The sequence below is a fragment of the Muntiacus reevesi genome, chromosome X, assembly GCF_963930625.1.
Source record: "Muntiacus reevesi chromosome X, mMunRee1.1, whole genome shotgun sequence".
Lineage (NCBI taxonomy): Eukaryota > Metazoa > Chordata > Mammalia > Artiodactyla > Cervidae > Muntiacus > Muntiacus reevesi.
The window spans coordinates 101,391,563-101,417,349 of record NC_089271.1 but is presented as its reverse complement, the minus strand read 5'-3'; the positions used below and the strand labels follow the sequence as shown (position 1 = coordinate 101,417,349).

The following is a 25,787-nucleotide window of genomic DNA, read 5'->3' as shown; positions in this document are numbered from 1 at the left end:
ACCACAGCCCAGAGGGTTCTGACAGAGAAGCTCGTGGGGGGCAGGGGCAGGCTGTGGGTCTTTTGTGCGGGTGGGTAGAATCCCTGCAGCCAATTCCCTGTGGGGCAACCTGTCAAGGGTCAGAGGTGAGGGATTTTAGTCTCTGGAAGAGGAAGCACACTCGGAGTGGTCTGTGTCTGTGTGTTGTCCTGACTTGGGGATTAACCCCCAGGTGCCCGTGCCCCTTCAGAACAAATGGTCAATGACAAAAATGCTTCTGCTCAAAATTCACTGGACCCAGGTCACCATATGACCCTTCCTAAATGAAGAGGCCTTGACAGGGTCGTGTCCCCATGTGTGCAGGGAGAGAGGAAGACAAGAGGTGTCTGAACACCTGACATCTCTCCAATTCCACACTGCCTAGCAGATGCTCCACAAAGAGCAGTAGTTAAAAATCTCCTTATTTGGGGGGAGGAGAGTCTGAGCAGTTCACATGGGTCTTGAAATTCTCCATCTTTTTCAAGCATCCACTGACTATCTGGCAGCTGCCATATATGTGACCAGAATCACATCACCTGTTCCCCTTGTTGTTTGGCACTCAGCATGGAGAGCTGCCCGTTCAGCCGCCTGCACCCATCCACACCCCCACTGCAGTGACCTCACCATCTCCTTAGGCCCGGAAGTTGCTCCTACCTTTTCATGCAAGGCACAGCCTTAACTTGGGTCTCTGCTACCTCCACACTACTGAACCTGCCTGAACCCAGGGATGCTGGCAGATGTTGCATCTTTACTGCCTACTACTTATTTCTCGTTTATTCGCATCTCAGAGACTTTCCCTCTCCCCTGTGGAAATTGTTTTGATTTCAGGACACCTCAGAGAATTGGCAGCTTAATTAAAAATGGAATAGAAAACCACTCAGAATTGCTGTTCTGTGTTTTCCTCTCAGAGAATGTATATCAATTTCGGTGTTTGTGTGTATTTCGGGGTAGAGAGCAGTGTCTCCAGCTGGGTACAGCTCCCTCAAAATTCCAAGGATTCTTGTCACACAGCAGGTCCTGTCCACTTTTGCAGCTTCTCTTCACTCATTTCATCCAAATGAAATCTAGACCATGCTCACAAGTGAAAATCATAAAGTCCAGATGACCAAAGAATCTGTTATTTCAATGTACTTGTTAATCAGCTTCCCAAGGCAGAGACAAGAGGGCTAGCACAGGGAATACTGGCCATATACCAAAGAGCAAGATTCACATTTCTCTAGGTTTCCTAGCAGATGGTGGATAGAAAACACCTATCTCATCCCTGTGGACAACAGCTATGGGAAAAGAGCCAGGACCCCTTCCTGCCTGCCCTAGAAAGAGATCTCTCTGGGGTTTATCCAAAAAGCAAAAGGACACCTCACAGCAATGATCCATTTCAGAGATTCCCCTCACCCCCAAGACAAACCTCATGTGACTGCGGCTCCTGGGCCATTGCTGTAAGTGTGGGGGTGTCCTGCTTCTCCTAGTGTCCCCACTGCTAACATGGCCTTTTACGAAGCAGAGAATCTGTACATGTCTTTGGAATAACTGAGCCAGTGAGCAGGGGTCTCAGATAGTCTGCTACTTTTTTTAATAATCCAGGAAAATTCAAATAACTGAGATCATTTAGTTATTGTGAATGACAGACAAGAAGGACATAAGCATGAATTCACTATGATTCCTTTTATTATCTAATTCTTTTCCATTCAATACTAGTGCTACGAAAGTTCATGTTTTCAAAACAGTTCTAAATTCTATTCCATTGTATTCTGTTCAAGACCACAAAAAAAATGGAAAACTTCCCAATCTTTTACGAAACAGCAAAACTCAAGTTTTTGAACTGAGTAACCACAAATACACTCGGACAATATCATTCACAAAGCCAATGAAGCTTCTTCAGCCTTCTCTGAAATCAAACTTTGAAAAATTTCTCAAGAAAAAAGAGATGAATCCCCATGTCATCACAGAGAACAGGAACCAAAAGATGCTACACACCAGTTCCCCCAACTGGCCCGGGCCCTCTCCTCTGAGAACGCTGACTACGGCCTCTTCAATCACAGAAGGAAGGATCAATCTGGCTGCTGCTCTGGCTCAGGCCCCCTATTCCTCCTCCCTCGAATCCTCTGCAGGCATGAATGGGAATGCCCCCAAAGCCCTTTCCATGACCCTGAGCGTAAATGACATGACGTGCCACTTGCTGGTCTCCACATACGCCCGGGGACCCCACAGGAACTCATAACGAGCAGGGTGGCTGTCAGGCACCTGCTGGTAACTCAAGTATCCCTCCTGCACCCATACTTGGGTCAGAAGCTCCCTGGGCTCCCCAAAGATACAGTGCTCCCTCCCAACATACACCCCCATCCTGCTGAGTGCTCCCCAGACTGCCTCCTCAGGGGCCGGGTCTCCAAACCGCATGATCACACTGAGGACCAGCACCAAGAAGCCGGCCCTGGGCAGGCCCTCCCCATCGCTCAGCATCTCATCACAGGTGAGGCCCAGGGTGGGGACCAAGATGTAGGTGTGCTCCGCTGGGTCCACCTCCTTCACATCCACGCCAAAGACCAGCTGAAGGCACTCTGAAACTTCACTGAAGACCACCGGGAAGTGCTCCTGGTTATCCCTGAGGACTGTATCCAGCATTTCCGCCTGGGAGGTCAGCTCCTTGGCTCGATACTTGAGGAGCAGGAACTTCATCAGGTTAGCCATCATCCTATCCAGAATTTCTTGGGGCAAGGCCTCCACATTAGCTGAGGACGATGCTAGGGCATAGGTGGCTAAGTGGAATGCAGAATCCCCCACCTCCGCCTCCAAGAGTGGCACCTCGACAGGGCCATGGGCCTCGCCTGCGTCCTGAAGGTCATCCTCGGGTTTGCTGCGCTCACTCATCTCAACCAGGAGCACAATGCCTGAGGTCAAACAAGACATGGAAGTGAGGCAGAGGTACAGATGGGGACCAAGGGCCTTGGGGAGAGAGGAGCTGTGAGCAACCTGGGCTAAGAAACGCATCCAGGATTGGACGACACAGGCCACTTACAGCTCTCCCCTTGAGGGGTGCTCTCAGTCCTCACAGGAGCACTCCTCCTGGGAGGCCAGTCCCCTGGCTACCCGAAGGAGGAAGGGAGGTGGCTCCCCAGGCTGCGGTCAACACAGACCGAGATTTCTGGGTCCAATAAATTGGAAGGAATTGGGGTCTTCTGGGCCCCCCCCCTCTGTTCTGGGATAGGGAGCCTCTGGTTCACTTCAGGTCACCCTCTCACCTTGACTCCTGATACTGCCTGGACCTCCTCTGCTGTCTGAACTCAGGACACAGGCTTCAGACCTCTGCCTTTGCTTCCTGGTTCCTGGAGCTCCTGTGAGAGAAATGGAGGTGACATCTAAGGGCAGTACTGTGGCACAGCCCTGCGACTTCTGTGCTGGTAGGAGGGGGCGGACACTGGGAGTACAGCCAGTTGTGTGGTGGGTCCCTTGTAGTTCTCACCTTTCCCCGGGCATGGGCTGGACCGTCCCCTTTGGGGGAGTAGAAGGAAACTCAAAACAAGACACTGAGTAAACCAGATCTGAAAGAGTCACGTGCACCCCAATGTTCTTTGCAGCAGTCTTTATAATAGCCAAGACATGGAAGCAACCTAGATGCCCATCAGCAGACAAATGGATAAGGAAGCTGTGGTACATATACACCATGGAATATTACTCAGCTGTTAAAAAGAATACATTTGAATCAGTTCTACTGAGATGGAAGAAACTGGAGCCCATTATACAGAGTGAAGTAAGCCAGAAAGATAAAGAACATTACAGCATACTAGCACATATATATGGAATTTAGAAAGATGGTAATGATAACCCTATATGCAAAACAGAAAAAGAGACACAGACGTACAGAACAGACTTTTGGACTCTGTGGGAGAAGGCGAGGGTGGGATGTTTTGAGAGAACAGCATGTATATTATCTATAGTGAATCAGATCACCAGACCAGGTGGGATGCATGAGACAAGTGCTCGGGCCTGGTGCACTGGGAAGACCCAGAGGAATCTGGTAGAGAGGGAAGGGGGCGGGGGGATCGGGATGGGGAATACATGTAACTCCAAGGCTGATTCATGTCAATATATGACAAGACCCACTGCAATGGTGTGAAGTAATTAGCCTCCTACTAATAAAAATAAATGAAAAAAAAAATAAAAAATAAAACTCAACATTCAAAAAACAAAACAAAACAGTAATAAAGTAACATGACCAGTATTAAAATACATGGCTAGTATTAACAACACACACACACACACACACACACACACACACACACACACACAAAAACAAGACACAAGCCTGAACAGAAAGTGCTGTGGGGCCCCACATGCAGCTGCACCTGCCCAGGTCCTCGCGAGTGTCCTAGGCTGCGGAGATGCTTGGTCCTCAGCTCTTCCTCACGTCCTGCCTGGCCTCCAAGCACTGACCTCAGGGGCGGGGGTCTGCTCAGCCCAACCTCAGAGTTGGGGAGTCCAGCCTCTGCCAACCTGAAACCTCTGCCCTCTGCCCGTAAAACCTCACCTCCCGAGTTCCCTAAGCCAGCGGTCAAGAAACTGCTCACCCTGCTCACCCCGTTCTGGGCCCTCCAAGACCCTCTTCCAAGGGCCAAGATCCCTCCCTGTTGGGGTCAAACCGCCTCAATCCTTCCTCGCATGGAGCCTGGACTCCAAGCAGGACTCGCCTTTGTCGCGTCCGCCATTTTGAGACCCCGCCGCTTTCACAAGGCCTCCAGTCCCTCTGAGTCCCGCATGTGAGGAAGTCAGACAGACCCAGTGTGCTCTTCTCACCCCAAGGGCTCCCAGGACCGACTACAGGGAAGGGGATCTGTGGGGTTCCATCGATCCTCACTCAGGATAAACGCAGTCCTCCTTCAGGAACTTCACCTTGCCTCCACGCAGGACCTGGATTCTCTCCTCTCCGCAACTTAAGCCCCGCCCCTTATACCAGGAACCCAGTCTCTTGAAGACCCGGGTGTCAGGAAGACAGCTCACGACTGTGGCACTCATCCTGACCCCACAGATGCCGTGCACTGACACCAGAGTCGGGCTTCTCTGAGGTCTCCTCTGATTAGGGGTTCAGGGTCCTCTAGTCCATTTTCAGGGTCCTCAAGGTCTTCAACCCTGCAGGGTCTGGGAATCGGCCCCCCTGTGACCCCGCCCCATATGCGATGTCCCCAGTCAGAGAACCAATGTCAGGAAGTGAGACCATGCACTTTGGGCTCATTGTATCCCAGGTCCCACAAGGACCAACAGAAGCTCCAGGCTATTCTGAGGTCTCCTCTGTTTAGGGTCCAGGGTCCCCTCAGTCGCCCCTCAGGGACCTCAAATTGAAACCCAGGAGGAGCTGAGCTTCTTCCCTCTGCTCACCTGAGGCTACACCCCCTTTCCCATGTCCGCAGTTTCTCTGAGACCCAGATGTCAGGAAATGCAGCATGTGCTCATCTACCCTCTGTGCTCCCTGAAACTTGATGTGAGGATCCCGCCTCTGGTCAACACAAGGGGCATGCCCAGATCTACCAGGGCTCAAGATGAGGTTCCTGAGGGAGGATGTAGGAACCCCACAGATCCCTGACCCTGCTGTCAGCCCTGGGCCACCCTGGTGATGGGATGAGCACTTGGCAGCCTCTTCTGACACCTGCATCTGTGTCGCAGAGACATTAGGCAATTGTTAGGAGGGGCAGGGTCTCAGATGGACAGTGAGAAAGATCTTCTTTCTTTTGAGAGTCAAGGTGAGGACACTGAGGAAGGACTGAGGAGACCCTGGACCCCAGAGCAGAGTGGGCTATGGGGGGACATATGGTGGATGAACATATGCTGCATTTCCTGACTGGGTCTGAGAGAGACTGGGGACCTGGTATGTGGGCTGCCTTCCTAATATCTGGATTTCAGACTGGTGTCCTAGTATAGAGAGCGGAGTTACTGACATCTGCATCTCAGAAAGCCTGGGGTCCTTGTGTGAGGGTTGGGGCATTAGAAGGGGGGAGGAGAGAATCTGAAGTCATCCCTAGAGATAAGGTGAGGTCCCTGAGGGAAGGCTGAAAGGACCCCAAGTGAAAACTCTAGGGATCCCAAGATAAGAGTGGTAGAACCCCACAGATGCCTGCCCCTGCCATTGGCCCTGGGAGCCCTCGGGGTGAGAAGAGCACACTATGTCTGTCCTGAGTTCCTGACATCCAGCTCTGTGATAGAGGGAACCTGGTGTGAGGAGCAGGGACTACAGTGGGGAGACGACAGAGCCTAGATCCTCCTGGAAGTCAAGGTGAGGACCCTGAGGGAAGAGTGAGGGTAGCCAGATCTCAGAACAGAGGGGACCCTGGTAGTCCCTGAGCAGGATGACCTCGTGCCGCATTGCCTGACAACTCTGGCATAGAGACTGGGGACCTCTTGAAAGCAGGGGAAACTCCAAATGTCAGACGGGACAACTTCAGGACTTGTCTGAAGTCTAGGCTGCATGCAAGGAAAGACTAAGGTGGTTAGATCCCAACAGGGAGGGATCTTGGCCCTTGCAAGAGGGTCTTGGAGGGCGCAGAGTGGGGTGAGCAGTTTCTTGACCGCTGACTTAGGAACCTAGGGTGGTGAGGTTTTTCAGGCAGAGGGTGAAGGATTCAGGTCGGCAGAGCCTGGACTCCTCAACCCCAATGAAGGACTGAGCAGACCCCCGCCGCTGTGGTCAGTGCTGGGAGGCCAGGCAGGACGTGAGGAGGAGCTGAGCACCGAACATCTCCCTAGCCTGGACCCCGCAGTAGACCCTGGGCAGGTGCGGCCGCATGTGGGGGCCCTCAGCACTTTCTGTTCTGTCTCGGGTCTTGTTCTGAGTTTCCCTGCAGGCCCCAAGAGGGGATGGACCTGCTTGTGCCAGGGGAAAAGTAAGCACTACAAGGGAGCCCTGAGGGGACCTCTCACTACACAACTGTTGGGACCTCACAGTGTACACCCCTCGTACCGTCAGAGAATGCTCACGGCTGTGCCACAGGATACCACAGACGTGCCCCTCCATTTCTCTCACAGGAACTGCAGGAATCAGGAGGCGATGGCAGACGTCTGAGGCCCATGTCCTGAGGTCAGAGAGCAGAGGAGGTCCAGGAAATGCCAGGAGTCAAGGTGATGAGGGTGCCCTGAGTGGACAACAAGGGCTGCCCATCCCAGAACAGAGGGGACCCCAGAAGGACCTATTCTCCTTACCTTGCAAGTCCTAGAAATGTCGAGCTGTGCTGACCACACCCTGGGGAGCCACCTCACTTCATTCTTCAGGTAGCCAAGGGACTGGCCGCTCCAGAGGCATGCCCCTGTGAGGTCTGAGAGCACTTTTCAAGAGGAGACATGCAAGTGGCCTGTGGCCGCCCAGGGTGTGGGTCTCAGGTGAGGCTGTTCACAGCCCATCTATCCACCATCCAGGCCCTTGGTCCTCATCTGTCCCATTTGCCCCCATGCCTCACTCCTTCCTCACTCTGTAGTTTGATCCCAGGCATCATGTTCGTGGTCAAGATGACTGAGCTGAGCAAGCTCGAGGAAGACCTTCAGGACCCAGGTGAGGTCAGGGCCCTGTGGAGGTGCAGCTCTTTGGGCCTGAGGTTGGGGAGGGTGCATCCCCCTCAGCCTCCTCCCCCACAGTCTCCTGCTCTGCCCTTGTGGAGGCCTTGCCCCCGGACGCTCTGAAGGAGATGGTGGCGAACTTGATGAAGTTCTTGTTCCTGTAGTATCTGGCCAAACATCTGACATCCCAGGCGGAAATGCTGAAGAAGGTCCTCAGGGATGACCAGGAGCACATCCTGGTGGCCTTCAGTCAAGCTTCAGAGTGCATACAGGTGGTCGAAGGCCTGAAGATAAAGTAGGTCGACCCCGGCGAGCACATCTACATCTTGGTCCCTACCCTGGGCCTCACCTGCGATGTGATGCTGAGCAGTGGGCAGAGCCTGCACAAGGTTTGCCTCCTGCTGCTGGTCCTCAGCCTAGTCATGAAGAATGAAGATTTGGCCCCTGAGGAAGCAGTCTTGGGAGCACTCAGCAGGATGGAGGTGTGTGTTGGAGTAACCACTGTGTCTTTAGGTAGCCCAGGGAGCTGCTGACCCAAGTGTGGGTGCGGGAGGGATTCCTGGAATACAAGCAGGTGCCTGACAGCCACCCTGTTCCCTGAGTTCCTGTGGGGTCCCCTGACCTATGTGGAGACCAGCAAGTGGCAAGTCTTGGTGTCTGTGCCCAGCGTCAAACAGAGGGCTTTGAGGGCCTCCCCACTCCTGTCTGCAGAGGCTGCGAGAGAGGAGGAATAGGGGGCCTGAGCCAGAGCAGCAGCCAGGGTAATCCTTCCCTCTGGGACTGAAGAGGGAGTAGGCCAACCAGCCCTCTATGGAGCCCATCTTCTGGGAAGGACAGTCGCCAGGGCTGCATTCTGATCCCTGAGGTCTCTCTCGGTGGTAGATGAGCCAGGACTCACCAGGGCCTGCCCTTTTAGCAGAAGGCAGCCACAGGCCTGCCCGTTGGAAGGGGAAGGGTGGAGCCAGGGGCATGGTTCTCAACCTGTCCAGGGCTTGGCTCCCTGAAACAAGGCGCAGGGCAGCAGATGGAAGCATTTGCAGGCAACCTGAAACACACTTCTCTATACTTTCAGACAGGAGATAAGCTGGGGATCACATATCTGTCCCCAGAACCCCCCTCCCACATGGGGCCAGGGCTGTCCCTCCACATCACCTCTGTGACATCATGAAACAAGTAAGGAAGCAGACTACCTAATTGGATGCCTGGCCCACCACCCAGATTCTAGAATTTCCAGACAGTATTTATTGGCCACTACCACCCTGCCCTGAGGCCCTTCTGCCCTGATCATTCACAGGTTGGGTAGAAATGCTCTTGGACTACACTAGCTCCATGGATAGTCAGAGTTCCACTGAGGCAGGTGCAGCCCAACTCACCCCATTCACTGATGGAGAGCCCGCAGCAGGGCACCCTCCTTATGTCGCCCAGATCCAAATGTGGATTCAGAGGAGGCTTTGGAGAAGTGGCGGGACCAACCCAAGAGCCCAGATCCTGGCTCCCAAGACAACCCGCCCCACAGGACCCGAACCCATCAACAGCCAATGAGGAAGAGAACAATGCCGTCCGTGGGCTGTCCTTCCCCAGGAAGCTCTGGATGAGTTTGGAGGATGCAGCCTTCACGTCAGTGCACTGGAATGATGAGGGAGACATGGTGGTAATTGAGGCAGATCGCTTCCAGACAGAGGTCCTCCAGCAGAGAGGCTTGGACAGGATCTTCAGGATATCACCAAAAGTTTCATCCACGAACTGAACCTGCATGGGTTCAGTAAAATCCACCATTCATGTCGCTCTGCAGGGAAGAAGAGGATGACGGTAATGTAGAAAGCCCTTCTGGGGAGAGTGGACTAGACAAGCCAAGTCCTGGGTGGATTTCAATTTCCAGGAGAACTTTTTTCTCATGAGAGGGTGGTTAAGGGAAGAGGAGAAAGCAGGCCTTGTCGTGTTGCACGAATCCCCTTAGACAGGATCCACAGGAGTGACACCAGACCCTGAGAGGCCACTTGATTTCAGGGAGTGCCTATAACAACTGCCAGGAATGAGAAGACCTTGTTTCCATAGTCAGGCAAGGTCGGGACAGTGGTGGGAAGAAGGGCGGTGAGGAAAAGCTATTCTCCCCCACGATGGCTAAAGTGATTCATTTCCTTTCAGATCTATCACTACTCCAAGTTCCAGAGAGACAAGCCTCTCCTCCTGCAGAACATCTAGAGGAAATGCGACCCCAGAAGAACTGCTCAGCCTGTCACCAGCACATCAGCGACCCCAAAGAGAAAGTAGCAAGCAGTGGTGCCCAGATGCGCTCTTCGATTCCATCATTAGTACACTGGAGAGGCTGACAAGCAGGTCCAGAAGGGACCTCAACTGTTCACGGAACCCCCAGACAGCACTCATTTGTGCTCTGTGGCCTTTGGTTTATGGGCAGTGGAGCACGTGGGCCCAGGTCAAGCCATGTCCTCAGCGAGCAGGGCTGCCCCAGTGGAGAGGGTCCTTTCAGCAATATCATGTCTATACCCCCGGTCACTGCTGGAAGGGATTGTGCAGGGGAACTGCCCCAGAGCTCCCCAAGGTACCCAGATTATGGTTCAGCGATGACTTTGTACAACACCTATGATTCCATCATGAGGGGAGCCTTTTCAGTTGTGGACCCAAACGAGGCCCCCTAGGCAGAGGAGGAGCAGGAATTGTCCTTGGATTACAAGTGTGCCCTCTGTGAGGAGTTTAAGGATAAGCCCAATACCTGACCTGCCAGATCCCCAGGCACACTCAAAAGCACTCTTTTGTAATCAAAAATCTAGTATGGCTCTAATAAAATACACCAGAATTTCACAGGAGTAAATAAAGAAGCAAATGAGAACTACTAGTCTGTGTTCTTTCTGTCTGTCCATGCTATTCACATGCCACTGGCTGAGCGAGATGAGGCTGGAGGACCATGACGCAGGCAGGCCTCAGTCTGGTCCCCACGTCCCTTTTCACCTGAAGCAGCAACATTTCACATGGTCTGCCAAGAATGTGGCTCCCGAGCCATTCGCTGAGGCCATCCCAGGATGGGTGGGTCCCTGGGCCTTGCCTGCCGCATAGCAGAAGACCAAGTCCGGCTCCTGACCATGGAGGTGTCACCTTCCATGAGTCCTGCACCCTGAATCAGAAGGGGCTCCTCCTGTGTCCCCAATGATGCCACAAGTTGCTGAGCAGCAGCTGAGCATCGCCAGCTCCCAATCCAGGGGCTTCCCCAAGAGCCTCACTGGAAAGCAGGGTCACCCCAACCGCCAAGGGCCTTGCAAACACGTAGCCCCAAACCTAGAAACAAATGCAAGGTTTCTACATGGTGAACACCAGTCAGTGTTGCTCTGCCCTCACAGCTTTATTTAGAATCCAGGCACCACACCCAACACACAGTCCCTGGTCCAGACATCAGCCCCTTAGAGGATGCTCCTGGTGACACAAAAGGGGGTGGTCACAGACGGCTGGCTCTTTCCATCTGCCTCCACGCTGTCCACTGACAGGAGGGTGGCAACACAGAGGACCAGTCCATCACGTGCAGTCTGCAGGGAAGTCAGGAAGGAGGGCTGGACAGATGGAGAGAGGCACGTGGTGAGTTCCAAGACAAAGGGCCCGGAAACCTGGGAGCACTGAGGAGGGAGGGCGGGTCCCCGGGAGGGCGGGTCCCCCTGGCTTTGCAGCCCAGTGCGGGGCTCTGGTCCTTCCTCAGCACAGACAGGTACATTCCTGTGCTTGACTCCCCCCTGGCTCCCACTCCACCCCTTATCTTCAGGCCCCATCACTTCCAACTCTGCAGATCCCCCATGTTACCACAGGCCTGCTGAGGGCAGATCTGTGCTAGCCAATCTGGACTTGGCCCTGCGGCTGCCCTAGACGGCCCAGCCAGGTGTCTTCCTCATGTGTTTGCGAGGCACCTTCCTCCCAGCCCTTCCCACTCCACTGTCAGCAGATGCCCCGGCCACTGCCCAGGGCCTACAGAAAGAACGAGGAAGAGCAGGGACGACTGGGTCGGGTGTTCTCCCTATCCTCACCAGGCTCTGGAATGGCACCAGGCAGGGATCACAGAATTCAAACTTCAAATAGCCCGCTAGGTTACTGTCACACCTTTCTGCGGCTGAGGAGGTGCTGAGGAGGTGCCGAGGGATACAGAGATAGCCCATGATTGCAGGGGATCTGACCACAGGCGCCTCCATCCTCACTTCTATCCTTGTACCTGGAGAGGGGTCCCTGTTTACTGGAGGCGGGGAGAGGCAGAGGAGCAGAGCTGTGGGCCTGAACCTCAGCACGGTCACAGCATCTCACACAGCTTCCATTTCCACATGGCTGTAAGGATGGGGACAAGGTCCCAGTGGAACCCAGCCAAGAGCCTCCCAGGCCTTTCCATCCCGAGCACAGCACAGCCACAGTTCCCACAGCCCTCATGAGAGCCAACGTCAGCCAATATCTCAACCCCGGCTTCTGGCGCCCTGAACCAACACAGTTCATAATCTGAGTCACCCAGCCCATGTGACCCTGATGCGACTGCCAGCAAATGAAGTCAGAGAGTCAGCCCTGTCCAGACAACCCTACCCAGGGGCAAGTGGGGAGTTGGGGGCTGTGACTTCTACACTCCCAGCACCTCGGGCACACTCGTCCACCTCTGCACAACTTCATGCGTCTGTTTACACCTCCCAGTTTCAGGGGTCCCACAAGTTACTGACTCGTCCCTCCTGATGCAAGGGAATGGAAAACTCATTCTGCCAATACAGCCACTCAAATTGACCACACACTCACTGCCTGAAGAGCCATGCAGGAGGAGGCCCGGAGCATAGGGCACACACCCAAGGTGCTAACAGACACCAGCACACATCCTTCCACAAAGGCTCCCCCATGTCCATTCCCCCAACCACAGGCAAGGGCGCCATGTCCTCACGCACTGGCTGGCCCCGGACATCAGCATCATCATCCCACTGAATCTCTGTCCACCTGATGGGTGACAAAGTGTCACCATCATCCCTGGGTCTGGGTGAGTTTCCAGGGAGCCCGGCTGTCCCCTGGGGTTTGGCCATTGCTATGTCTTCTACTGGGGTATGTGACTGGATCCCAGGCTTGCCCAGTATCCGCCACTCAGTATCTCAGCCAACCCAACCTCCTCCTTCTGGTCGCCACCGAAGCTCAACTGTGTGGGTCTGATGTCTGAGCAAGAAGGGGCTGCAAGCACTCCTACCTCTGGAAGCAGAGGGTGCCTGCTTGGTGGCCAGGGAAGAAAACACTCTTCTGCCTGCTTGTCTGGGCGACCTCACTTGCAGGAGGGCCAGAGAAACAGGAAGAAAATCCCCTGTGACCAGAGAGCAATGTTGGACAACAAGCCAACACTTTCCTTCTCGGCAGGGTCCTCAGACCCCAGGGATCCAGGAGGGCAAAACGGATTTTGAACACATGTGCAGGTTTCTTCAGGGTGGGTTCTGCTAATCACAGGATTGATTGCTAGTCTTCAGGATTGGGATACGGACCGCACGATGCCTCAGCATGCATCCTCCAGGAATGATGGTGATTTATAGCCCAGGAAAACCCACAAGGAACAAGAGAAAATGACTCCTCCCCTCACACTGCCACTCTGGAAGCATCTGGGGGCCGTCACAGTGAGTGGGCTGCCCTCCATGGCCTCGTGATTGGGCCCCACCAGGAGGGGAACCGCGGATAACCCACTGAGTCCTGCAGGGTCAGGGCTTGCCTGGTGGGGGCGGCTTGCAGGGATCAGGTGGGGCTTGCGTGAAGTCACAGTCTGGGGGCAGGGCGGGAGGCTAGAAGGAGGTCGAGGACTCCTTGGCATGTGTCCCACGGCATTGCTGGGACAAACACCTGGAAGGAAAGTGGGCGGGGACTCTGACCATGGAAGGGACTGGAAGTGTGGCTTGGCCTTCTGGCAGGCGCTCCTTGTCCCAGAGCCTGGAAACCCCTGCCGAAGGTAAGGTTAGCACACGAGGCACGTCCCGCCTTCCTGCAAGCGGAGCTAGTCCCAGGTGCTTTGGGATGGCCGGGCTGTATTCACTAGGCAGGACAGTGTTCTGCCACCGGGGCCGGAGACTGTTGACAGGTGACAGCGCCGACTGGCCTTAGTCCCGTCGCGTCCACAAACACTGAACCCCCTGATTTTCGGTGTGTATGGCTTCCTATACTCACGTAGGCACAAAGGCACGCAGTTACGTAGGCACTCATGTTGGCACAAACACACATTCTCCTGCCAGCCCTGTCCCTCAGGAGACAAAATAGGATCGGCCATGCTCTGAGGCGCATGGATATAGGGCTGGGAGGAGCCTCCAGACCGGCTGGCTAGAGCGGGACCTGCAGGAGGACCAGAAAGTGAGCAGTCAGGCGGAAGAGAGGGGAGGAGGTGGAAGAAGCAGGGCCAGAAATCTGTGGCTGAAGTGTGGGAAACACCTGGGTGAGTAAGAGCTTCTGGAGAAGGAGGCAGGGCTGGGGGCAGGGTTGGGGTGGGGCCGGGCGGGGCTGGGCTGGGCTGACAGGGATGGATCTGTGGGTACTAGGAATGCACGGAGGCTAGGCCTGCCCCACTCAATGTGTAGGCCAGACTGTGCCCTTTTGAGTTTGTCATAGGGGTCCAGTCCGAGAAACTCGGCGAGAGTCAAAGTGACAGCGACTGCATCTGAGCTTCAGCATGGACCCCAGGGGCCAGGGAAGCGGGGAGAGGCGGGGCCTCTGGGCAGAATTCTGCATCTCTCCGCTGAAAGCCCAGGCCAACTCCCTTCCAAGCCAAACTGGGGCTGCTGCCTACTGCTGACCAACAGACTTTATCTGGATTTTGTTTTTTTGCAGATGAGAAGGAAAATCCTCACTGTGTTTCCTGCTGCCCCTGGGACCTGAGATGTCCCAGAGAAAGGCAGCTTCACCTTCAAAACTGTTTCCTGTCCTCTTCCTCTGGTCTGGGGGCTCCGCCCACCCAGGGCAGCCACCTGACTCTGCTCCTGACTGCTGCCCTCCCTGCTGTGTCCCTGCCTCCCAAGTGCCTGACCAGAGGAAATGTTCCTCTTCCTGCCTCCAATGCTACCATCTGAGCTCAGACAGCATGGCCTGGGGCCAGTGCTGTCAGCCTAGGCCCGCCCTCCCACCGGCCTGAACCCCCTCGTGTCTCTCCTCCTCCCACCGGTGTTTCACATACCATGGTTCTGTGTCACACCGCAAGCACATCTGTCCTCGTCAAGCCCGGATGGAAAGCACAGCCGAGCCCTCTCCTGTTTCAGCCCCAACGTGTCCATGGTGCCCTGGGGGGTTTCCTGTGGTCCTAGGTCTCCTTCCTTGTCGCCCAGCACTCTGGGTGGCTGTGCTGGCCATGCACTCTGCACAGAGCTCATCCAGGACCCAACACTTTCTCATGAGGTTCTGCCCCTGGATGACTGGCTCCTCTTAACCTGACCAGCTACTGTCCTCCTTCCAGGCAGGACCGTAACATCCCTTTCTCCGAACGCCTGAGTGTCAGGTGCTCTCGGAGATCTGGGAGTTCTGGGGCACCCTGCATCTTCCTGCAGCCTGCCTTTGCCCCCCTCTTCCTCCCAGGCTGTGGCTGCTGTAGACAAGACTGGACCCTCTCGAGCTTAGCCGAGTCCCAGGAAGGCAGGGTCGGTGTCTCACTGGTTCCAGTTACACAGGCACCAACACAACTGCTGCCGTGGGAATGTTGAGTCGTCGGAGCAGTGCTTTCCCTTCCCGCGTGCAGCCTGCTCTCTCCTTGCAGAAGCCTCCCAGCCACAAGTTGAGGGGCAGAGGCTGCCTCCTGGATTTGAGGCCTCAGCATTGCCAGGACCTGAGCAGTCGCCAGATACAACTCCCTCATGCTGGCATCCTGCTCCTCACCCCCAAGAGTGGTTCCCAGCAGCCTCCAGACACCCCAGAATCTCCTGGTAGTGGTTTCAGATCATGAGGGGGGTCCTGTAAACAGTTGGTGGGCTACCGCTGTTCGTCCCAAATCTTGGTTTTGAAGTAGACCTTGCCCAGTGAACTGGAGACCTTTGACATGTGGCCGCTGATGGGGCAACAGTGAGGACCTGCTCTGTGACATTTCTCTGCACTTGTCCCTTCCCTGCTGCTGGCCACAGCTCTCCTCACATGCTCAGGTGTGAGGACCGAGCCACAAGGTCTGCTGCCTCCTACTCCACCTGGGTCTCTGAGGCTTGGTGAGGGTTCCACTTTGCTCCTGCTGTCCGTTTGCAGGCAGCACTGACCTGGGGCGGGCTCGACCCAGATTCTCGGGTTCCCTCGTGTCCACCTTGGCCGATGTGCTTTCCTCTCTGAAACGCGTGTTGCCCATCTTTATGCTGAGCTGTGTGTCCTTTCGGTGCCGAGTTGTGGGCACTTCTTTCAGGGTCTGGGTGCTCATCCTGCCCTGGACTTTTTGTGTTTCAGATTTGCCCTCTTCTGTTTGCAGCCTAGCAACAGGCTCAGCATTCACCTGGTGTCTCAGAGCCATAAGTGCCCCAGAGGTCAGTGTGTGTCCCTCAGGCCCTCCCGCTTGGGGATGCAGTCCATCCCCAGGCTGGCAGCAGGGGCGAGCAGTCCCTGAGGGGATGCTGCCCTGGCATCTAGCACTCTCCCTGTGAGAGAGGGATCCTTCATGTCCGTGTCAGTTCTTGGCCCCAATGTAGCTTCAGTTCCAGGCCTTGGATTCCCACAGCACAAGCCCAGGAGCAGCCGTGTAGCTCTGTGACATCAGCCAGCCTTGCCATCTGTCCCCAGGGCAACTCCCGCTGGCTCTGCCCCTCTCCATATGGCCCAAATCGAGGGGCCAGCCTGAGAACCAGATGTGTTTCTGATTTCATCTCAGTTCACTACAGTTCCTTGAGAGGGCACAGGTGTCCACTTTGCTGCCACGTCTCGGGGTGCTGCCTGCCCAGGGGAAGTGTCACTGCACAGGCCGACGTCAGGACCTTCTGTGAAGATCTGGTTCGGCCCCACTTGCATTCACATCACAGGCCTTTTTATTGCATCTGACCCGACAGCAGGACATGCTGGTTTGCACGTCTCCATCACTCCTGAACTCTGGGGTCTACTGCTCTTCACTGTCCTCCATCTGGGCAAGTTGCCCTGACACAGGCGCCAGGCCCCCAGCACTGGACGGGGCTTCAGGACAGCAGGCTGCAGCCCACTGAATACGTCCAGCTGTTTGTTTCTGAGATCGAGGAGCAGGGATGGCGGTCTGGAGTGCACATTGCCATCCCATACCCATGGTGAGAAGATTTCAGTGTGTGGACCCTTGTGCTCTGGGCGGGAGCCCCATCTGGCTATCCTTTGAGTACTTGCGTGTTCAACATTGTGACTTGGCTGAGCACATATAGTGTGAGGAGTAAAGAGAAGAGAGTGCCCATGAGGCAACACCAGAGGTGAGAAGGTTCTCCACTTCATGAGTGGGATGTGTATCCCCCCCTCTTTTTCTATGCATTTCTCTTTTACTCACTGGAGTTTATGGAGGATTTCTGTTCGGGCTCACCAACTTTCACTCACATCACATGTTCTCCCAGGTCTCGCTAAGGCCTGCACTGGCTCTGGGGGATTCTGCATTCCAGGCTCTCCCAGCTCAAGACCGACTGATGATTCCTCGGGACTGGGCCTGTGTCCCTTGCCCCTTGACCCCCTCTGCTCAGAAACCCCAGCCCAGGGGGTCCTGCCAAAGTGACTGCAGAGTCAGATGTAACCAGGTCTGTCATATTGATGTCAAGTTGACCCTGTATCTAGCAACATCCACCCCTCTGAAGGTCCCACCTCCCTATGTGGGGTCACTGACCAAGAGCCTGTGGTCCCTTTGGGAGGGACTGGGGTCTTTCCCTTTTCTGTTTGCTCTGGTGTTGCAGCATCCTTCCCCCCCATCCCTGTTCCTCGGTTCCAGATCTGAGAATGGCTTGGGGGCTGAACCTGGACGTGGGATCTTGACCTGTTTGCTGGGGTGGCTGCCCTTGGCCTCCGTGTCATTTTGGAGTGCACCTGAATCCGTTGTCCATCCATTGAGCCCCCAGGAGGCCGTGTTATACTGACCACCTGCCCCGCCCTGTGGGTCCGATCTTCTGGGCGGTGGCAGACCTAGACATGGCCTTTGACTCCTAGCCACTCAGTGCGACCCTGCAAACTCTGCTGCAGTGCCTTGGAAGTGGGGACGGCGAGTGGGGGCTGTCGTCCTTCTCCTCCATCATGAGGCCCCGCGAGCCCGGCCTGTGTTGTGTGGTGACTTCACTGCGCTTGGTGGCTGGGCAGTGGGTGACCAGCGCTCCCCACGGTTCCTGGGCTCTCCTGCTGGTAGTGCTGTGGTCCTCCTGCAGCTCGGGACAGCCAGCTCCCCTTCTTCCTGGGACAGAGGGCACCTGTGAGGGAGGACTCTGGTCCCGTTTGCTCTCTTGGCAGTTGGGTTAGGGAGTCACCAGCTCTTTATGGGGTAGGGAGGGTGGGCTGCTGCTGCAGGCCCAGAAATTCAGAGACATCTGAGTAGTCCTGGTCTTCAGGGGCCTGCCTCCCGGTCTCTCCGGCACTCGTATCAGGGATGCAGGTTTGCCCAAGAGGACCGCCGATGACAGCAGGTCTGGCCTGCCTTGGTGGAACATTTGTCTCTTTGAGGTTCAGCAAATCCTATTGAATCCTAGACTGATGCTGGTCCACTGCCTGAAGCTTTGTCAGATACTGGGAGACCCTGGCCCTCTGCCCCTGGTTCTCACTGTACTTCACCCTAAGCTGCTCAGGCCCCTGTGGACAGCAGAGTGAAGAAGTCACTTCCCTCTCTTCCCTCCTTGTCCCACACGCCTGGGTCTTCTCACTTCCCAGGGAATTCCTCTCTCCCTGCCAGCCCAGTGAAAGTTCCAGCAGCTGGGCTATGGCCTTGAGCCCAGGGCTGAGTGCACCACAGACTACCCTCAGGATGGAATCTCATAGCCAGTGGGGCAAGGGATGTCAACCCCGTAGCAAGGCCCCATCTCGCCATCTCACCGCAGACCACTCCAGGGCCAGCCTTCTCGGGATGGGTCCTTCATGAGACTATTCCCCTGGGTGGCGGGGGGAATTGGTGCAGGAGGCTGTCTAGGGACTCACCACCAAGGGGACAGGGAGCAGGCAGGGTTGCGTAGGGCATCGCTTCAACTGCGATGTTGACCTGACAGTTCCTGCCAGCCCGTCGGGAGGTGCAGAGCACAGACAGGCATTGGAGGTGTCCACAGTGGGCCCTGGTGGTCGGGCCCTCACAGTGTCTGAGGCCTCGTGATCGCTATTGATGAAGCAGGAGAACTGACACCAGGAATGGGTGTTTGAGCAGTGGCTGTGTGTACAAACATGATGCCAAGTGCCTTTGGCCTGGTGGCACTATGCTCTGCCCTGCTTGCAGTCTGGTGTTAGGGGATCTTGTCATCTTTCACATCAGACAACTGCTGGGTTGGGCGGGAGAACTGCTTCCAGTGTGCTGGCCACCTGACCATCAGCTAGACCCCGTGTAAGCACAGCCTGATGTGAGAGGGCCAGTCTGGGTGCAAGACCTCAGGAGGCAATGCACATTCAATTCCACCGACACCCATCTTGCAAGAGGGTCCCCCACTGTGCAGGGCATCAGGTGTTCACTCACCCCTGTCTCATTCAGGGCTGGGGGTGGGGAAGATGGACTGCATCTTCCAGGCAGATCTATAAACTGCAGAGCCTGAAATGAGGCAGAGGTTGGGAAGCATGAAATGTGGGGAAACAACCACTGACTCACATCAAGGGACTGTGGAGGGCTTTTAGATGGGAGTGTCATCTGGGCTGGGTCTCATAGTGAAGAGGGTCTCTTTGGCTGGGAAATGGGGGAAAGGCCCCCAGAGGGGTCAGACCCATGGAGGAACTGAGCCTAGTTGTGTAGCTGGAGCAAGGTTACCAGAAATGGCCTGGGATTCTAGCCTGGGTCCAACTCAGGGGCGACTCTAAGGCATCTGGCTATAGCCCTGCATACAGTTGATTAATGCTCTCATTTCAATTTTGAAGGCAAGCCATTGCATCTCTGCCCGAGAAGAATTCACTGATTCAGTCATTTGGCTAGAGAGTGATTTGACAAAGCTTTGTGTGCCTCACATACACAGGGTCAGGCTGCAGATAGACAAGAGGGGTGCACAGGTGAGTCAGGCGACTAGCATGCCTCTTTCCAGGATGAGCGGTTCTGGCAGCTGGTGCCTGTCCTCGCTGAACTGGGCATGGGCACCTTCTTCCACAGGCTGACTTCTCCTGGCTTATGATGAGGTTTCTAATTATGCTTCTTGAATCCAGAATGAAGTTTAGAGATATGACATTAGGTCTTTATGTTCTGAGAGTTATTTGTCAGGAGACGGTTAGATACCATCACCAACTCAGTGGACGTGAATTTGAGCAAACTGGGAGATGGTGAAGGACAGGGAAGCCTGGCATGCTGCCTTCCATGGGGTCACAAAGAGTAGGACATGACTTAGCGACTGAACACACACAGAGGTGAGGGTGTTGGTCCCAGATTCTCCTGGCCCCCAGCAGGAAATTGATTTTTCCCCTGTGGCACCCAGTGTCCCCCAGGCTGAGCAGAGTGGCTGCTGCTGGTGCATTGTGCAGAGAAGGAACAAATGGTGCAGGTTTGCCCAGAGTAACTCCCCAGTGGCCTGAGCTGTGGCAGCTTCAAGTGCCAGGAGGAGTTTAGCAGTGTGGGACCCCCCTCGCTTACTGTCTTTGAAGGAGTAGTGCAGGCAGTGAAGACAAGATGAATGGGGATGGTGGCCTTGGCCTGTTGTATTGCACACCTAGTGTTCCCAAATGACACTTGGAGGAGACTAGGAAAGGGACCAGCTTTGTGTCTGAAGTGAAACTAGAGTTTGACAGTAATGTGCTGCTTGCTCGTGCCATCTGCTGGCCGGCTCTTCCAACTTCACTTTTTTTTTTTTTTTAATTGAAGTATATTTAGGAGTTCCCTCATAACTCCATTGGTAAAGAATCCACCTGCAATGCAAGAGACCCCAGTTTGATTGCTGGGTTGGAAAGATCCCCTGGAGAAGGGAAAGGCTACCCACTCCAGCATTCTGGCCTGGAGAATTCCTTGAACTATATACTGTAGAATTCATGGCGTCACAGGGTCGGACACCACTGAATGAATGACTCTCCCTCACTTTCACAAGTTTGATTAACAATGCTGTGTCCATCTTTCTGGTGTGCATTAAGGTGATTCACTATATAAATACTTTCAGATTCTCTGCCATTACAGGTTATTGTAGATAGTGAGTGTAGCTTCTTGTTCTATACAGTAGGACCTTAATTATGTATTTTATACATTGTTGTTCAGTCACTCAGCCGTGTCCCACTTTGTGACCCCACAGACTGTAGCACACCAGGCTTCCCTGTCTTTGACCCTCTCCCAGAGTTTGCTCAAACTCATGTCCATTGAGTCGGTGATGCCATCTAATCTTCTCACCCTCTAGCACTCTCTTCTTCTGTCTTCAGTCTTTCCCAGCATCAGGGTATTTTCCAGGAAGTTGGTTCTTCACATCAGGTGGCCAAAATATTGGAGCTTCAGCTTTAGCATCAGTCCTTCCAATGGATATTCAAGGTTGATTTCTTTAGAATTGACTGACTTTGTCTCCTTGCTGTCCAAGGGACTCTCAAGACCCTTCTGCAGCACCGCAGTACTACTACTTTATACATAGTCGTATGTATCTGTTAATCCCAAACTCCTAACTTTTCCCTTCCCCTGCTTTTCCCCTTTGGTAACCAGACGTTTATTCTCTGAGTCTGTTTCTGCTTTGCAAATGATTTCATTTGTATCATGTTTTTAGATTCCACATATAATTAATATCATTGGATATTTGTCTTTCTCTTTCTGACATACTCCACTTAGTATGATAATCTCTATGTCCATCCCTGTTTCTGTAAATGGTATAACTTCATTATTTTTCATGGTTGAGTAGTATTTCTCTCTGTGTGTGTTTGCATGTCCGTATACCACATCTTCTTTATCCATTTATCTGTTGATGGACATTTACATTGCTTCCATATTCTGGCTACTATAAATAGTGCTGCAATGAACATTGGGATGCCTATATCTTTTCAAACTGGGGTTGTTGTATTTTCCTGGTATATATCCAGTAGTGGGATGGCTAGATCATATGGTAGTTCTGTTTGCAATTGTTTAAGGAACCTCCATACTGTTCTTCATGTTGAATGTACCAATTTACTTTTCAACCACCAGTGTACAAGGGTTCCCTCTTCTCTACACCCTCCCCAGCATTTATTCTTTGTAGGTTTTTTTTTTTTTTTTTGATGGCCATTCTGTCCAGTGTAAAGTGATACTTCTTTGGACTTTTGATTTGCCGTTGTCTGATAATTGAAAATATTGAGACTCTTTTCATGTGCCTTTTGGACATCTTTGTCTTCTTTGGAGAAATGTCTATTCAGTGCTCTGACCATTTTTTAATTGAATTGCCTTTTTTTTTTTTTTTTTTTTTTGCAGCTTCAGTTTTAATTAAATGTTTTTAGCAATAAGAGCTTCCACGGCAGAAAGCTTCATGCAGTGCTTGGAGGGTGTGAATATAAAAATGAGGTGTTAAACCTAATATGTAATACATTGTAAAGTATTTAATTTCGTTTTCCTCCTTGCCCATTTCTGCCTTCTTAATCCTTCTATCTTTCCCAAGGCATGGAGATGTCAGATACATAGCAATGGATATTAAAATGGATTCTTAACTCTCATTCCCATAAAGATATAGCAACTGAATTTGCATGTTCCATGCATTGAGCTTAGAGCAGGAGCCCAGGCATTGGCACAGAAGCCCATTATTTGTATCCCACGCGTCGGCGAGGGTGGATGACTCCTTTTCTGAGTGAATGTGTCCATGTAGCTCATAAGCTGGGCCAATGCATAGGGCACACAGAGGGGCTGCCTATTTGTACTCATGATGTGAATGACATGATCCAGAGTCTGGGCTTTTGGATCCAGGGACCTGGGTTTGGACATCAGCTCTTCTCTTGCTGTGTAGCCTAGGCACTTACTATCTCTGGGTGTCTCTCTCCTCTGTTGAAAACCAGGTACCCAAAATGCTGCTCATGTCACAGGGCTTTTCCAGGGCACAGCATTGGATGTCATGTGTCTCCCAGTGGGGCTCAGGGTCTGTCTTTGCTTCCAGTTCTGCAGTTGGGAGGTTATTCCAGCAATACTGCCTATGAAGATCTTTCTTGATTCCCAGACTTTGTAAATTTCAGAATCCTCTAAGAATGGTTAAGGGACTATAAAGTGATCTTGGTGAAATTCCCTTATGCTATTTGGAAGTTGTCAGTTGTGCCTGCAGAAAATTAGATGATTGGTCCTGAACAGTGATTCTCCAACCTTTGTGTCCATGGGCTATTTAACTGGGGGATGGAGTGGGTTCCAGCCTCCTAAACAGATCACAGGCAGGCTGCTCAGCTGAATCGAGGCCTGCTCCTCATCCCTCTTCTTTGTAATCTCTTCCTGACTCACTCTTCATAGAGGCCCCCAAAGTTTCAAACACAGTTTGAAAACTAGATCTCAGATTTCAGTGTGCATTCAGATCCCTCGGTGATCTTGTCAAATGTGGCTTCTGATTCAGATGTTCTCATGTGGACCTGAGATTCTGTGCTTCTAACCAGATCCCAGTTGATGCCTAAGTGTCTGGTCCATGGATAGCATTTTGAAATGCAAGGGTCTGACCATAGACTGCCTTTGACGTTTCACATCCTTTGATTTGGAGTTCTTACTGTTACTCGGATTGTGTCATAAATTAAAAATATGTGTTGAATGAATGTTTCTATTAAGGGCAAAATCCTCAACTATACAGATCTGGAAACTGACCTGGAATATGAAAGAGACAGAAAGTATTTGTTTCTCAACTGCGAGTGTCTGAAACATCTGTCAAATATTTTCTGAAGTTTAAGATACTGTTTCACTTTGTCAAGAAGAGTTCCACTTTGGTTTGGTTGTAGTTTGGATCATAGAGAAAGTGTTAGTCGATAAGTTGTGTCGGACTCTTTGCAACACCATGAACTGTAATGCATCAGGCTTCTCTGTCCATGGAATTTACCAGGCCAGAATATTGGAGTGGATAGCCACTCCTTTCTCCAAATGATCTTTCAACCCGGGGATCGAACCTGGGTCGTCTTCATTGCAGGCAGATTCTTTACCATCTGAGCCACAAGGCAAGCTAATGCACACTTTTCTAAGGGAACTTCTGATGGAAACAAGTAACCTGTTTTCAGACCCTGGCTGAGGCCTGTCTCCACACTCTAGGTCTAAGTGAAGGTTCAGAATTGTGGGCAGATATTGGTCCTTCTGGCATCCATGTGCTTTTTTGATAATCTTAATGACATGGCATCTAGAAAGACAACCTTAATGTAAGGGACCTCCACTCTTTCTGTCCATTGCTGAGTTGAGTGTTCCAGCTTCAGTGTTGTAGAATGTTCTGTCTTCAGCATGCTGTTGGGACTCCTCTGGTGTGTGTCCAGAAGACCAGGTGCTTTGAAAGACCGTAGGTCTTTGCTTATCAGTCTTTGTTTCAATTCAGTAACATCATGGCTAAGGCGGGGAACCTTACACATGCAGCTCCCAAGATGGATCCCAGTCACAACTGATAGGAAGGAGGCCCAGTGTCAGTGGGCATCTCAGGGCTCTTATGGATTGGAAAGGACTGAGCACACAGGCAGAATTTTATAATTAGCACAGCTTGGGGTCATTAAATACATATGAGGAAGATGATTCAGGGGTTTGAATAGCGTCTTAGTGTGTGGACTGAATTCTGTACAAAATACCTTTGATAGGTCTTCAACTGCAATTCAGCTGCAGTGGGAAACATGAGTGTCTTGCTGAACCAACAGAACCAACAAAAAGATAAGCGTTAAGGGACCCATTTACCTGGATGGATGTAGAATGTTTCTGGCCAGTAGCAAAAATCCTTGAGTTCAGGATGTGCTTCTAATCAGACCTCGATTCTCTATATGGATATGTTCCGACTGACCCTTTGACCAAAACTTAACAATTCTATCCAAGTTTGGTTTGGGAGCTGCCACTGCAGGCATGGAAAACCCTGCCCACCACTTCCATGCCTGTGCCCACCCACCCCCCTACAGCTCTGTCTCTCTATGTTGGGGTCAAGGAGAAAACCAGGCAAGGCTGCCTTTGGTAAAACACCACTGGTCCACACACAGGGCCATGAATGAGAGCGCAATGTCCCTTTAAATCAGGTTCTCTTCTTCGTCCTAGACAACATCATCAAGAGGATCTTTAATATTCTGATGTTCGCCTGGGTCTTGTTTCTGGCAACCGTGGACAGTTTCACAATGTGCCTCAACTCCATCTCCACGCAGTACTTTGACATCTCCACCAACCTGAGGATAGAGTGCTGCATGCTAACCAGAGAGATCAAGAAGGTAGCCCTGCTCTCGACCCTGCTTCGCTTCTGCCCGAGTCACAAAGGTTCTGACAGCCAGGGTCCAGATCTCCACGGAGGCTCAGACAAAACCCTCTCTCCCCAGTATTCGCATAACACCTCTGCTTTATTGTAAATATATATTTCAGTCTGTTTCATACTCAGAATGAAAATATACACACACACACACACACACACACACACACAGAGTCCTGGGATCTCGGCCAGGAGTTTCACTCTGTCCCCTCTCGTCACTGTGGTCCCCAGCTGCACTGACTCTGCTGTGTCTCATACAGGATCATATGCTTTCGTCTGGGATGTTTGACCTGAACCTTCTTATAGGGAAAATTAGGAAAATACACACCTGGAGGCTCAGATGGTAAAGAACCCACCTGCAATGCAGGAGACACGGGTTTAATCGTTGGGTCCAGAAGATCCCCTGTAGAAGCGAATGGCAACCCACTCCAATGTCGTACCCTGAGAAATCCCATGGATGGAAGATCTTGACAGGCTACAGTCCATGGGGTGGCAAATAATTGAACATGACTGAGCGGCTAAGACAAATCATAGCCATAGAAAGTTTATAGATTACATTTGAAAAAAATAGTCACAGCTGGAAAGGTTACTCTCACTTAACAAATTATCTACATATGAGAAGGAATTTCTTTTCAATTTTTTTGAGATGTGGGTGACACACCATTGTATTCATTTCAAGCTTACAACATAATAACTTTGGCATTTGTGTATATTGTAAAATGATAACCACAGTAAGTCTAGTTAACCTCCATCACCACACCTGTTATAAATTCTTTCTTGTGAAGGCTTTGAAGATCTATTCTCTTAATAACTTTTCAATACATA

General features: G+C 52.5%; 1 protein-coding gene across 1 annotated transcript; it reads right to left on the bottom strand.

The window, feature by feature from the left end:
* Positions 1-2,097: 2,097 nt before the first annotated feature.
* On the bottom strand, positions 2,098-2,883 carry LOC136154626 (melanoma-associated antigen 10-like). The gene has a single exon (XM_065916830.1). It carries the CDS (start codon positions 2,881-2,883, stop codon positions 2,098-2,100), a length of 786 nt encoding a protein of 261 aa, XP_065772902.1.
* Positions 2,884-25,787: the final 22,904 nt, after the last annotated feature.